Genomic DNA, 14,924 nt, shown 5'->3' with positions numbered 1-14,924 from the left:
TGTCCTGTAGGTGGCACTGCAGCTGCTTTACTACAACTCTTTCTATGATTTTAGATATGAATGGGAGATTAGATATTGGTCTATAGTTGGCCAAAATGTCAGGATCCAGGCTGGGTTTCTTTAAAAGAGGTTTAACAACCGCATATTTAAAAGACTGAGGCACATAACCAGTCTCTAGAGAGGTATTTATTATAGTTAATATGGATTCACTAATAAGGGGGAAGATTTACAATTACACTACAATTAAGTCGGCCTAATTATTATACAACTTCACAGGAAGTGTGCATTATTTTGTGTTAAAAACAAAGATATTTGAGAACCTTGGAATGTGATTTCTTGTGGAAATCCTGATGCGTCCCAGTCTCACCCACACTCTGCCTCCAGCGGCCCCCGGCTGAATTGAGTTTGAGACCCCTGCTTTACATGAATGACTCTTCCAATGGAAAAACTCCCGATAATTTAATTTGGTGATTTGAAACACTTCAATGTGGCAAATATGCCGTAACTTTCTTGGATGAGCAAATATTTTAATACTTTTAGTTTAATGTTTTAGAAAACACTACGACCTTGCTCAAAAACAGAGCATGGATTTCTGTGTGTTACAGTCCCCTTTCTAAAGGCTAAAACATAAAAACAAGGAAATCTATCCTTCATAACAGGCAGTAACCAGGACACATGGAAGAGGAAGTCACACTTTCTGCAGCCCGTAGTTTAATCCATAAATTCAATCTTCACTGTCTCACCCCGACCGTTCCACTGCATGAGATAAAGCCCCGGTTACAAGAAAACCCTCTCTAAATATTGGATTTGTTCTTAGAATCCACTGTCCCAGGATTCCTGTTTTTCCATATTGGATTAGTTGATAGTCAAATGACTCGGCGTGAATGGGATGTGAAGCTGACTATCCAGATGTGATGCCTCAGGATTACACACAATACAAACTATAGGCTGTGTGAGAGAGGGGAAAAAAATCAAATTTTTAAGATTTATTATTGTGAATTTTGGTTAACTAGAAATGTTATCACGTAAAGCCGTAAAGAGTTCAGTGCTCAGTACATGCTAACCAAGAATCCCTTATGGGCAGTCATTACATCTAAAATAACCCATTTCTCCCTAAAAAACTTGAGATCAGTGAAAATGCAGTCGTGAGGCAGATTACTACATTTTTCACAAGAATCTTTCACTTGGTGATGCAAGCACCTAAATTGGCACCATCGACGTTCAGCACATATGTTTGAAGAAAAGTACGTCATCAGCTACAAATCCACCATGGCGGCCATTTTTCAAGATGGCCAACTTGTCAATCCTGGTAAATGCTCTTATTGACAAAGAACTTCAACCTACACAATTTTCTAAATCATCTCTACATTAGTATGAATGTACTCCTAAGTTGCACACCCAGTTTTCAAAGGTAAAAATAGTCAGCACTCCCACCTATTGCTCAGCCATGCCAGCAGTTGACAAAGTGTTGCTACACCGGTGAACGTCGGGGACCTTGCAAATGCTACCGCAACACCTTGATATGCACACACAACTGCAGCTGCAAATGCTTGGAGTAAGTGATAGTAATTAGCATGCACAAGGGAAAGCTAGATTCTATAATACATCACATTTGGTGTGATCTTGTACATATTTAACAACACATTGATTGGCAACTTTGCTGTGACAGTTTTTTTGCATTAAGTTTTCATGATACTACCATAGCATTTTAAATAAATTTTTAATGATGTATTCAATTCCCCAAAAATATGTTTTGATAAGTAGATCATCAGAATAGTATTCTACTATATAAGCATTTCATTTCATTTATTCATTTATAAAGCACCTTTCACCACTACCCAAGGAGACCCATTTAGACCTAACACTGTGGAAATGGGTATGAAAGTAATTGAATACTGGCCATCATTTTGTTTTTGAACTTGGATAACATACGTTTTGGAAAAAGTAGGTTCTGTTGCACATATTTGCCAAAATTGATGCTTGTATCACCAAGTGAAAGAGTTTCAGCAGCCCGCCCCACTAAGGTGATGATCAGAGCCGTTTATCTGAATTCAAGGCACTGGAATGCTGCAAACAAAGAGACAGTCGATTCTTTTGTAAGTTTGCATTTAATCCAAGGTGCTTTGTTCCATCTTCTACATTAAACTATCATGGCTTTAGCCAAGTCTCTGTTATATGAAAAACTATTTGATGATACTAAAGAGTCACACACACACAAACTGAAAAGTAATATGACTAGTAGTATGCTGTAACATGGTTGCGAGTTGTATCAGAGATCCAAGAGTTAATACATCCCACGTGATAAAGAGTACAAGGCTTTATCACTGAATAGTTTGACGGTTACCTCGGTAAAATGGACAGCTTTGGTTTCTCTCAACAACAGAAAAAACTGTGGAGGGGGTATTGAACACAGACAAACCCATCCAGTGGGTAAAAATGACAAGGGTCTGGCTAAGTTACACAACAACCAATAGTCATAGAAAAGCAATTAAGAGAGAACTTGCTCATAAAGTTAAAGATAACATTCAGGGAAGTTTGACACTTTGGCAGGACAGTTCCAGAGGAGTAACTACTCACAACTTAATAAATCTGGCCGTCTTGAGTTGCCCTGCAAAATGTAAATGGAAGAACAGATGGCGCTCTGGAAAACCTGCGAATGGATGCACTTCATTAAAAAAAAAAGAAATCCCAAAGTCAACCTCTTGGCACAGGTGTTGCCCTAACATTTTTAATAGGATGGACGGCCACCACAGATCGTTTTGAAATGAAAATGTCAAACGTCCACAGAAGACCAACGCACGTTTGAGGATTTCGAAGAAAAAAATGCAAAAACAATCCTTCCAGATTTGGTTCTGTTTCGTACTGCATCTCTAGCACATTCCCAGAAAGACATTTCGCTATGATACAGTACATTTGTCAACAGTGATGAAGGGAGGAAAACCAACATGCTGGCACCAGGATCCTGAGAGGTCATCATTTTTGCTAAGATCTTGCACGCACGCGCACACACGTACACACGCACTCACACCCACAGGTTTGATCTAGCGCTTCTGCATTTTGACCTGAAGAAATAAATACCCTCAGTTATGCACATAATGCCATCTACATCTACATAGGAAAAGTACCTAATCCCAGGTACTGGTGCAACAGAAAAGTCCGTTTGAGCTGATCCAGATCATTCACTGGAAGTACAGAAAACACAGCAGTCCAGCGACCACAGCGGCCCCCACACCAACGTTAAGCAGCACTGGTTTCCAGCACTGCCACTTCTCTTGTTTCTTCTCAGAGTCCGTCAGTCTCTGTTTTATCTGCTGGACCTTCTGCGCCGTGTTTGCGATCCTCTCTTCCCGATGTCTCTTCCTCACACTGAAATGATAAGACAGTCAAAACCTCACAGCAGTTCAGCACAGGTTCATTCACGACACAGACCCAGACAAACGCAGCATTAGTGCTTTCAACACAGCAAATTAATGCCTCAGTTATGTCAATTTGTGAGGCTGATAACTGAAACGTTTTTCTTTAAAGAATTAGAATAACCAGCTTTTGTGAAAGAAACAAAAACAGTTAATTGAAAGAGCGACTCATGTCTGTCCTGCTGGACGTTCACGAGACTGTGCTACCAGCCTTCTTTTAATTAGAGCAAAATACAGTTTCAAAACAAAGTCTGAGATTTTTTTCAATACGACTAGAAAAAGTTGTTTTTACATTGGCAGGAATGTTGAAGTGTTAAAGGAACTGATGGTGTGAAGTACGGTGGCCTTGAAGTGCAAATAACATCAACAAATCACTCAATGCAAAAATAAAAAAAAAATTAAAAAAAAAATCGCAATTAAAGTAAAATAAAATAATTAGGCCTGTGAAATTATCACATTAATCATATTTAATAATTACAGACATTTTAGTGCATTATTTTTTCTAATCCCATTAATCTCATTTTTGTGTTGGATGGTTACTTCCGTGTTCTGCAAACCTGGAGGAGCTTTTTATCTCGCTCATACCGTGGTCATTTAAGAAAGATCTACATATTTAATAAATCATTAGAACTTCAGTCCTGTTAAATGCTATTTTTGAGTTTAATTTTTTTTTTTCCAAAAGCGGACCGTTTACTATGCAGTGTGTCACGTTGTCATGGTAACAGCTTCAGCGCGCGGCACGAATGATCCACACTCTGCTTCTGCTTCTTTTTGAGAGGTGCTTGTCGTAAAAAGTTTTAAAAAAAAATCAGTTTAGAGGAAAAGTTCCCCTGTTGGCGCTTGTTTTTCTCCAGATAATAAAGCAAAAGTTTATTTTAAAAATAACCAAAAAACAAAGTCTAAATAGTTCAATTTCTGCGCCGTTTCATTTCTTCCTTCTTAGATTCTCTTCTCTATTTTTTTTAAATTTTCTTCAGTCTTTTAAATGATCAAAGTGACCCAAACAGGTTAAAGGAAATCTGAAATCACCCTAATGTCTTGCTGTTGTGATAAAGTGTGGAATAAAGTATGGAATTTTGGTATTATAGTTCATTTTCAATATTTTTGGATTGTTCAGAAAAGTGTTCCTACCACTTTTGATGTCATAAATTAGAGACTCTGGACCTGATGTTTTTTTAGCTTTGCCATTTGTTCAAGATTTGAAAAATAAAATACCCCCCGGTGGTATCAAAATAAAGGTTGGAAGTCTTAAAAAAAAATAATAAAACCACCTTTTTTAGTTTTACTTCTAACTTTTAGTGCACCACAACGTCACAAACTTAAAATACCTAAAAATGAGGCTCTTCATAGCAGTTATTAGGTTAAAAATCATTGCGAATAAAATTGATTAATTAAGATGAATTAATTAAAATTATTCAATTGCACAAAACATTATTGTACGGCAGCCTAAAAAAATATTTAAAAAAACACTACAGTTTATACATTCTTTCAAAAATCCAGAAACAAAAATGTAAAAAAGTTTTTTTTTTTAAACAAAAGTAATTTCCAGAAATCAAAATGAAGAAAAAAATGAAGCAAAATAAAGAAACAGGAAAAAATAGGAACTGTGGGAACATCACGGGATGATGTTGAGTTTTGGGGAGGGAAAGGATGTTTAGCCTGAACCCTGATTGAGATGATTTATCCCTGAACTTTTGCAGTGGGCGTGGTCTGAAGATGTTTTCATTCCTCCAATTGAAAAGGTGAGCAAATGTCTTCATCTAATCAATGATATCCTATAGTATCAGTTCTTATTTTGTTTCAGTTTTTTCAGTTTGTTTTTCAAAACATTTCCTTTTTATTTTGTTTAAGTTCCTTAGAATTGTGTTAGATTAAATGTTTTTTATCATTCGTTTTGTTTTTTTTATTTTCATGATGATCTTTCTTGAATTTTTGCATTGAGAGATTTGTTGATGTGATTGAACTTCAGGGCAAACGTTACTAAAAAGAAGAGATTTCCTATCATGCTACATAACGGTCACTAAACAAACATTTCATCAGGTTAGCGGCTTTCATCACATCTCCTGACTTCTGGTGTTGCTTTAGAAATGTCTGTGAAAGAGTCCTCACACACAGGAGTCAGATCAGGCCCGTTTACTCTAAAGTTAGCGTCATCCTTTTGAATGAAAATTTAGGAGATGCACAGATGAAAGCCATGTGTCCTGAAAAAGGCTGGAGCTACTTACTGCATATCCCCATCTGCTGCATGGGGATCTTGGCTGCCAGGCTTGATTGTTGTCAAGAGGTCTCCAGTGTCTCTCGGTGAGTCCAGACATGGCCCATTGGGCTGTCTGCTGTCATTGAGGTTAGGTCGTGGAGGTGGTGGTGGAGGAGCCGGCTCTGGCTCCAGCTCTTCTTTTAAAAGGTTTTGGAGCATGGATTCCTATGAGGAGAAATGGCAAATCAAATCATAGCAACACAAATCTACTCTTCAAAGAACTGAAACCAGATCAGCTGGTGGTGATGAGGAGGAATTCTCCACCTTCAAACGGGTCACAGCTGACCTGCAGAGGATTTCATGCATTTAACTGACAGTGGCTGACATGCATGTGTTCATGAAGCATGAGAAAGTCGAGAACTGTATTGCAGCATGAACGGGCAACCCCCCACCCCCCACGTGCTCAGTTACTGCATTTAGCCTCCAGTTTGTGATATTGATCTCCAAACCCAATGTATGACTTTTCTTGAGCTTCTAGCTGACCGAGTATGGCTGTTAGTAGCTCCACCCCTGATCCCCCCCGTCTGATTATGATAGCTCTGTGTCTCTCTAGCGTAAATCTTCACCACTGCTACATAAAAACATCCATCAATCTGGGTAACGTCCAGCCGTATGGTTCTGATCCGGATGTCAGCTGGACGAGGAAGTGAAGATCTTCATGGACAGAACTTCCTCCAAAATCCTGATTCTTTCTCCTTCCAGTTCACCAAAGACTCTTTTAGCTAATTCTCCAATGTTTATTGACTGTGATCAATACATTCAATCATTGGTTTCTCAGAGTTCTTGATAAAATAATCAAAGCTAACATCAAAATGCTCTTTCATTGATTTACAATCCTTTCCAACTGCGGTCAAATGAGCCGCCGTTCACATTTCCGTGGTCACATCAAGAAGCTCCGTGGAGTCTGGTGGAGATTTTCCAGCGTTCTCAGTCCTGCTACCGTAAGTATTGGATGAAACTCACACCAAAAATCCAGTGATGCTGATTTGACCACAGAAATGTGAACGGCGGCTCATTTGACTGCAGTCAATGTGAAGATACCATCTTCTCTTCTCCAGAACCTGAACTAGACACTAGGAACAGATGAGGGTTTAGTGCATGTGCAGCAGAGCTGTTGATGGAAAGAAGATCATTCATTCAAACAGAGTCTGTCCAAGACAGTTTGATTGATTTAAAAGGAGAAATACTCGGAAATGTAAAAACTAAATGATTTCTTGTCACATTTGTTCTCTTTCAGAAGAAAAATGACACAGAGACATGTTAGAAACTCTAAAAACAGGATTTTCATCAGAGGGACACTTTACAAAAAGTCAAACTGACATATAAAAGGATCACCTAAAACCAGCCTTAAACATTTTAGCTTACAAGAGTGAACCATTCTCTGCAGGTTCACATTTGACCCAGATCTTGTCTAACTAGGGAATTACTTAGTCATGGTCATTCTTAGGACTCTAGACTTGAACCAATTCCCGTCACTCCTTCTGGACAACAGCATTATTATTCTTGGTGTAATTCCAATAAGACTAACGTTAACTTCTGACTGCTTTAACAACAAACTGACAGAACAAATAAACAGTGAAAACCTCAATATCCCAATTTGTTTACTTTAAATTCTTTAAAATATGTTTCTTGTAAAGCTTCTGATGAATGAGTATAATCACTTTATGATTCTTGGTTTCAATACAAGAGAGGAATTTGGTTAATTTACCTGAAAAATTAGTTTAAAAAAAAATCCCATTTCATTAGAGTTTCATTTTTTCTTTGAAATACTAAAAAAAGAAAATTGGTCATCCAAAAACAAAAACTGATTCATAATTTTTTTTCTTGGCCAGAATAAAACATCTCATTTAAGCAGCATGTCAATAGAAATCATATTGGAGCAAACCAACAAACTGGCTCCAGAACAGGAGAAAGAATTTTGCAAAGATTTTTTGTTTAGAAACTATTACTTAAGAAACGTTGGAAATGACTTTGTACCTTTAGTCTGTGGCTTCTTGTTCTGGAGCAGAAATCCAGGCACAGTCTGAAGCTTTTTGGTCTGGAAATTCAGCTTCATTTAAATCCCCAATGTCACCCTCTTCTGTAAATAGTTTTCTTAAATCTTAAATGTATTAACTCTTCAATTTAAGTACATTATTTAATCTTTTTGAATTTAGATTTAAACATTTTTTAAATACAAGTTTGCAATAACTTGAGGTTACTGGTGGCAGTTTGTTGATTTTGGAAACCCAAAGAGATACAAACACTGAAACCCCTTTCTGGGAAATCACTCAAAATAATCCATTTGATTTGGATTCACAAGTTCACAATAATAGATCAATATTTTTTCTTTACCACGTTTTTCATTTTTATTTATGTTATTTAAATTTCATTTGGTCATGAAAAACTAGTTTTACACAAGTTATGAAAACAGAACAAAATGGACTTTCATTTATACATTTCTTACATAAAAATGAACTGAAACTGTTTTTTCCTCTTATTAGAAGAAACATCACATTAATTACTTAAAAAGGAAAATCAATCCTTGTTTTTTGTTAGACTAAGCCCTCATCTCTGAACATGGATGTTTTAGAGCAGACACTTTGTATGTGCACAATGCAGCTCCCTTATAAAACTGCTCAAGGAAATCAGTTCTTTCAGTAATAGCAGAACAATTTCAACTAGAAAATTTGCATTACCTGTGATAATGCTAGTGTGAATGCTGTAAGCTGAATTTGGCTGCTGAAGATGCTTAAATTGATAGCTTAAGATGCTGAAGCTGATAGCTGAAATCACCCTAACCCTTTTCCCACTGTGTATATGTACAATACACGGAGGGAAAACATCTTCCACAAACTAAAATGACCTGTGGACTGCTTTTGACTGGAGACTAAAGATCTCTGTGTGGGCGTGTACTAGATGGAGCATTCCGGGGTCGTCATGGCAATGACCACAGACGGAGACGCAGGTCTGCGTCCTTCTCTCTCATTGAAAATATATGGACCTGCATCTGGCTCAAACGAAAACTCATATCTTTTGAACCATTTTACTCAAAGTAAAAACACTGTCAGAATCCAGAATTGTTGGACTACATTTAGTGCAATTTTCATGTTTTTGTGTCCAGGTATACACAAGTACTCGCAAGTTAAAAACGAACAACCTCAAAAATTCGTATCCACCAAAAATGCACTGGGCTTACTGGAGGAAATTGTCAGGTTTTGCTGATACTTGGGGCCGCTGTAACCCCAGGCTCACAGTGCTAGCATTACAGCTCTGATGAGAGCGCCGCAGTCTTTGAGTAACTTTAAAAGTGAGAGGAAATCCCACTGCAGGCGTCCACGTCCTGCGTCTGCAGTCAGGTCTCTGTGTCACCGCAAATCTGTTTAGTATGGTTCAAATTTTGCCGGACGACACATCTGATCCACAGCAAATAAAGGGGGGATTAGCGTGAACGTCTGTGAGTTTAGAGTTTTGCGAGGTCGGCAGAGTCTGTAGCTGCAGCCAACCTGTAGCTAATATGAGTCATCAGCTGTAGATAGACCGCTCCCACATCGCACCTGAACTGTAACGCTAGCCGTGTGAGCCCAGGGTTAGAAAACTACATGGCTCAGGATTTTCCCAGTTATATCGTCTGAAAGGCAGGAAAAATGCCAACGTTTTGATGTCAACACCTATTCTGTGAGGGACACAATGGCTGAGTTTAAGCAGGTTGAATCCACTTGATGTGTTTTCTTCCTCTCACTCTGCTCCACTCGTCTTCACTCAGCTGCTGCTCCCAACTGACACCACATTTGTTTTGTTTTTCATTCATAACTGATAAATGACTCAAAGATGACATGTCGACTTTCAGCAGCGATATTTTAAAAACCATAAGGGGTTTCAAAATAAAAATACAAGTTCAAGAGCCCAAAGTCTACTGAACAGTTTAAAAGTTGAATGGTCTCTGTAGCTGAAAGTCTACTTGACTTCTATTGTTTTGTAGAGCTCAAAGTTTGCTCCTGGAAAAAAGGGCTTTGGAACATTCTGTAAGCCATTTTTGATGGAGTTAACAAGGTGGTAGTTGGTTGAATAGTTTAACAATTCAGGTACTACTAACAGGGCCAGCTGACAGGGTCTAGGGCAGGAGTCTGAAACCTTCAACACTAAAGAGTCCTTTGGATCAATTTCTCACTGACCCAAACCCAGCAGGAGACGCATCCTTCAGAAAAATAAGATGCTACTTTGTATTTGTTATTTTTATGATGAAGACAAATAACTTATTTTAGCATAAACAAAACAAACTTTAAGAGAATATAGATTTTTTCTCTAAATATGAAACAGCTTATAACTTAATAGAGGTTCAGATGACTTCCTTTCAAAATAAAAGACTTTGTGTCACATAGGATTATCTGGTTGGAGCAAATCTCGCGGTAGGCAGAGTAATATAAGCAGAGGAAAGAAAAACATTTCTTTTCTAAACATTTGCGGTGCTTCTAGTCAGAAATTCACAAATCTAACAGCTAAAATGAAAACAGAGCTAATTAAGTGGCACTTACTGTATTTTTAACCATCAGGTGCACTTAAAACACAGGAATTTGTCAAAATGTTTAGTTCTCGATTAACAGATCACTATGGCTACTGTGATTTCGAGGGTCGCAGAATGATAAGTCATTTTACTTTTTGCTAACTTTACAGTTACTTTTTAAAACTAAAAGCTTTTTTATGCAGGTCGCAGACACCAGGTCCAGAGACAGCAGCAGCTAACAAAAGAGCCGTCCTCTAGGGCCACAGGGACTCTGGCACATCCCAAATACTGTGAGAAGGCTCTTAGCGTCCTCATGCATTTCACCGAGCTTTACCGTTAACCAAACCTGTTTTTTAAAAGAACCTCTGTTCGCCAGCTCACCTGTGATGTACAGTTATCCTTCAGAATGAGCTTGGCTCCCTCAATGACAGCCATGTAGGAGAAGCGGAGCTGGTCGGCCGTCTGGATCAGACCCATGCGATACTCCCTCATGCGTAGAAGCACATTCTGTATGTTCACTGAAGACGGGTTTTTCCTCTTGACCATCTGCAAAGCAGATCAACATGTTTGTACACCACAAGCGTTTTCAAATGAGCTCATGAGTCATAGATTTGATTGAAATAGTTCATTCATCTATCTTGTTCTGCTCATCCAGGACCGGGTCGCAGGGGCAGCAGTCTAAGCAAAGATGCCGACTTCCCTCTCCCCGGTCACTTCCTCCAGCTCCTCTGGGGGGACCCCGAGATGTTCTCAGGCCAGCCAAGAAACATAGTCTCTCCAGCGTGTCCTGGGTCTTCCCCGGGGCCTCTGTCCAGTGGGACATGCCCTGAACACCTCACCTCTACTCCGAGCTCCCACCGGGTGACCGAGCTCCTCACCCCATCTCTAAGGGAGCACCCAGCCACTCTCCGGAGAAAACTAATTTCAGCAGCTTGTAGTCAGGGTCTGGTTCTGTCATGACCATAGGTGAGGAGGACTGGAACATAACGGAGCAGCACAGCAACTGTGTTACCAGCAGATGCCTTTCTAATCTGACACGAGTTCTCGTGCGCTTCCTGAAGGTTTGATGCATAAAGGAGAATAGTGTCTGATGTTCCTTTTCCTGTCACAAAAATGTGATGGCAAATCAAACGCTCCATGTTTAAATCCTGTTTTAACAAACCACTAAAAACATCAAATACATCTACAGCACCACCTCTGGTCAAAGAATGTCACTGCACAGCTGGAAGGTTCACAGAACATCAGTGATTACAGATTAAACACCCTCCACAGAACCAGAGTAATGTCTAATGTTAAGACGTTTAAGGGGAAAGCAAACAGACCGGCTAAAACAAGTTCACACAAATAAGGAAAGATATCATCACAGTGTTAGATGAAGTGAAGGAGTGGTTCAGCAGTATGAACACAAGTCGAGCTTTCTAAAAATAAAAGTCTTCTCTGGTCAAAACTGCAGCTGCTGCTGAACCTTTTCCAAGAAGTTAATCAAATTTGCACAAATCTTCAGTTATGATCAGATCTTTGTCTACATTCTATAAAACTGGACTTGTTCTTCCACAAAGGTTTGAACTTGGAGAGTTTAAATAAAACAAATGTGTTAAAACATTCCTGTCTGAGGAAAGTGTAGAAAGTGTTTAGTGAGGAGTTATTCTGCATTAAAACATCTAAAATATAGTAAAAAGTCTGACTACTATGTGGATTTGGTTTATTACATGTTATTTTCAGAACAACTGTCACAATTAACGAGGAAACACTGTTTTTTCCTTTGTGTATTTTTTTATGTTGTGACAAACTAAACCAAAATTCTTTCATGGGACAATATGAACTTTCTATCCATGTCTACATCAAGATTTCATGTTCAGAGGGAGTACTATAGATCAGATCTATTATTCAGGACCCACGGACCGGCACTGGTCAATAAGTCACTTGGTACCGGGCCGCAGACTGAAAAAAGTAAAAAAAATGCACAAACTTAGATTATTGCCGTGGAGTTTATTTCTGATCCTGAACAAAGTTGGTATGACACTATTGCAGAAAAGACTTCACAAAGTGTCTCTTCACATCCGTGTTGGTCACGTGACTTAAAACGGCTACCTGCTTGGCTAACTGGATTGCTATGCTAGTTGCCCAAAGCTAACAAAAAGCAAACATTAAAACATATTTGGAAAGTTTATTTGGGGAGAAAAGAGTCAGTGAAGAAACCGAAGAAGAGCCTTTAACTTCAAGTTACAATAAAGCTGATGTTTACAGACCAAACCAGGAGTCTCTGGACGTACGGAATCACTGAGACAGTTGTTCTCATGTAGCAGAAGCCGCTCTGTCAAAAACGCGGCGACAGACTGTCTACTGTTTCAAACATGCAGATAATAAAGTTGGAGAAACGGTGGATTCAGGTTTATATTATATTTAGAAAATGCCCCTTTTAAGATGGTTTATTTTGCTTTATTTATTCATCACACATTAAAAGTCAGACCTAGCTGAAGCTAGCATCCGGCTGTTAGCCTCGACTGATGTTAAAGGGAAATCCCTCTTTATAAATTTCAAAACACCTGCAAACATTTTACGGAGAATGAAGATTCAATCAAATAAAGTTGCTGATTTGTGGAAACTTAAAGGAAATTTGAGAATTTTCCTGAGTAAGGTTCTGAAAATTTAGCACAGAAAATGTGTTGGAAAAAAAAACACCCAATGAATAAGGATTTATGTAAAGACAAAATACAATCAATATTTTTGCCCTGAAGTATAATCGGAGCCTGGATTGATGTTAAAAAGAGAAAAAAAAACCTGAAAGGTTTTGTTTTTGGAACTTTTTCAAATTAGAAACAATTTCTACAAATCAACAACTGTGTTTAATTAAATCTTCATCATCTGCATAAAAAATACCTACTGGTATTTTTAAACTTTTTTTAAAACAAACTACTGCCCCCTTCATACCGGTCCCTGAAAATACTGTGTAATTTAAACTGGTCCTTGGGGTGTAACAGGTTGGGGTCCACTGCTATAGATTATAACACAATCCAGTCTTTTCACCCTTCTAATTATCAGCCAACTGGTTTCAAATTAAAAGTGGAAGAAAGGAAGAATCTGTAGTGATGAAGCAGAGGAGGATGTGATTAGTTCAGATATCATTAATGATAGATCTGAACAGATTCTTTTTATCTGCCATCATTGGTTCATCAGTTAAAGCTCTTGGTTCCATTATTTAGGAAACAAGTTTTATCCCAGGTTCCTTTAATCTTGGAGCACTTATGGCTTCCAAAATAATCAAGTCTAGTACAGACAGCTTTCACATTCTCAGCAATATAATGATTTTTTATTTAGAATGGATTCTTGCCTAACAAAACTTCAATGAAAGAAATGTTTCCATTCATGTATTCCTTGTGTTTATTTGACACATTAACAATTGTGTATATCTGTGTCATGCTGAAATGCTTACAACTGAGAATGAAGGATAAAATCCTGTCCTGATAAATAATGCTACCTTTTGATGTCCAGCTTCATAACCATTAACTTAAACCCATGCAAACTCTCCCCGCTTTTTTCTTACCAGGACAAGACAAGTATCCACCAACGCGAACGTCCCCGAGCGTCCGATTCCAGCGCTACAGTGCACCACTGGGGGTCCGTGCTCCGTGCTCAGAGAGCCCGACTCCCGGACTTTAAACAGGAAGTTGAGGAAAGAAGCTGGAGACTCTGGCACCCCGAAGTCTGGCCATGTGGTGTAGTGAAAGTGATAGATTTCTCTACGCTCCATGGTCTGCAGAAAACATGAAATAACAAGCCTGACTTGAGAAAAGCACACACGTGTTACAGTATTGTGCTAAAATCTACTTCAAATCCTGAACTAAAGAGTGGCTGGTAGCATATGTAGTATAAGCAGGCTTCAAACTTGATGAGAATCATTTCTGATTTCCTCCAAAATACTTCAACTCATAACATTTGATTCATTCATTTTAATGAACTTAAAAAGCATTTCTTGTGTGTTTGTATGATAAACACTGTAATATGTAAACACACATGCAGCAACATGTCCCCACTCGGTCAGGGTCCTTACAAATACAACAGGAAAACAGACATCTCAAATCAAGGCTGTTCTCCACTAAAGGAGAACCCTTTCCCTGGAACTTAGCAGGAAGGCTGGACTCCTCGGTCGTTTTGTTGAGGCAGATGTGTCTTTTTTTTAAGAGGCACAACTGGATGTGATATTGGAGGTGGAGATGTGAATGTGCCGTTTCTGCGTTTCAATTCACTCGTCAGACCCCACAAAACACAGGCAGACTTCTTATGCTGCCATTCAAGTGGCACAGAAGCAAAAAGAATTCATCTCCTTCAGCTCTGCTGGAAGTAGAAACAAAGATCGACCTAACAAAGCCTGACTTCTGACTCCAGAGGAGCTCTTCTGTTCCAGCCCGGTGCTCACCTTTGTGTTGTGCAGTTCCAGAACCCTGACGGTAAAATAGGATTGGTCCTCCTCTGAAAGCAGCTTCACGTCAAAGCCGGTGTCTGCGAATGACATCTGTGACTCTTCTTTGGTGGGCCAGTACTGGGCGCACTTTTCCTGTGTAGACACAACATGGCTTCACTACAGAGCTGCACAGACAGGTATCAATACATGCAGGCGGGACGCAGAATGAGTGCTCAATCTCCAACAACTGTTTCTGCTTGTATCAAACAGAATATTAGACATTACTGTACATATGCATGGTCCCGCAGCAATTTGGAATTCTAGATTGTTCTGTTTACGGTAAAACTGCATCTTACATAGGGCTGGGCG

At 38.9% G+C, this 14,924-nt stretch overlaps 1 protein-coding gene across 1 annotated transcript in view; it reads right to left on the bottom strand.

Moving 5' to 3' along the window:
* Positions 1-2,089: 2,089 nt before the first annotated feature.
* The window catches only part of ptpn2a (protein tyrosine phosphatase non-receptor type 2a), a 19,224-nt gene continuing 6,389 nt past the window's right edge, over positions 2,090-14,924 (bottom strand). The window contains exons 5-9 of the mRNA XM_024267495.2: positions 14,571-14,708; positions 13,698-13,907; positions 10,535-10,699; positions 5,639-5,835; positions 2,090-3,366 (exon numbers count right to left, since the gene is read on the bottom strand). Of these exons, the coding sequence (XP_024123263.1) occupies positions 3,180-3,366; positions 5,639-5,835; positions 10,535-10,699; positions 13,698-13,907; positions 14,571-14,708 (897 nt within the window). The 3' untranslated portion in view covers positions 2,090-3,179. The remainder of the gene's footprint in view (positions 3,367-5,638; positions 5,836-10,534; positions 10,700-13,697; positions 13,908-14,570; positions 14,709-14,924) is intronic.

The sequence above is a fragment of the Oryzias melastigma genome, linkage group LG16 (genome assembly GCF_002922805.2).
Source record: "Oryzias melastigma strain HK-1 linkage group LG16, ASM292280v2, whole genome shotgun sequence".
In the NCBI taxonomy this organism is placed as follows: Eukaryota; Metazoa; Chordata; class Actinopteri; order Beloniformes; family Adrianichthyidae; genus Oryzias; species Oryzias melastigma.
The sequence above is the reverse complement of the archived record's forward strand: the minus strand, read 5'-3'. Positions and strand labels throughout refer to the sequence as shown.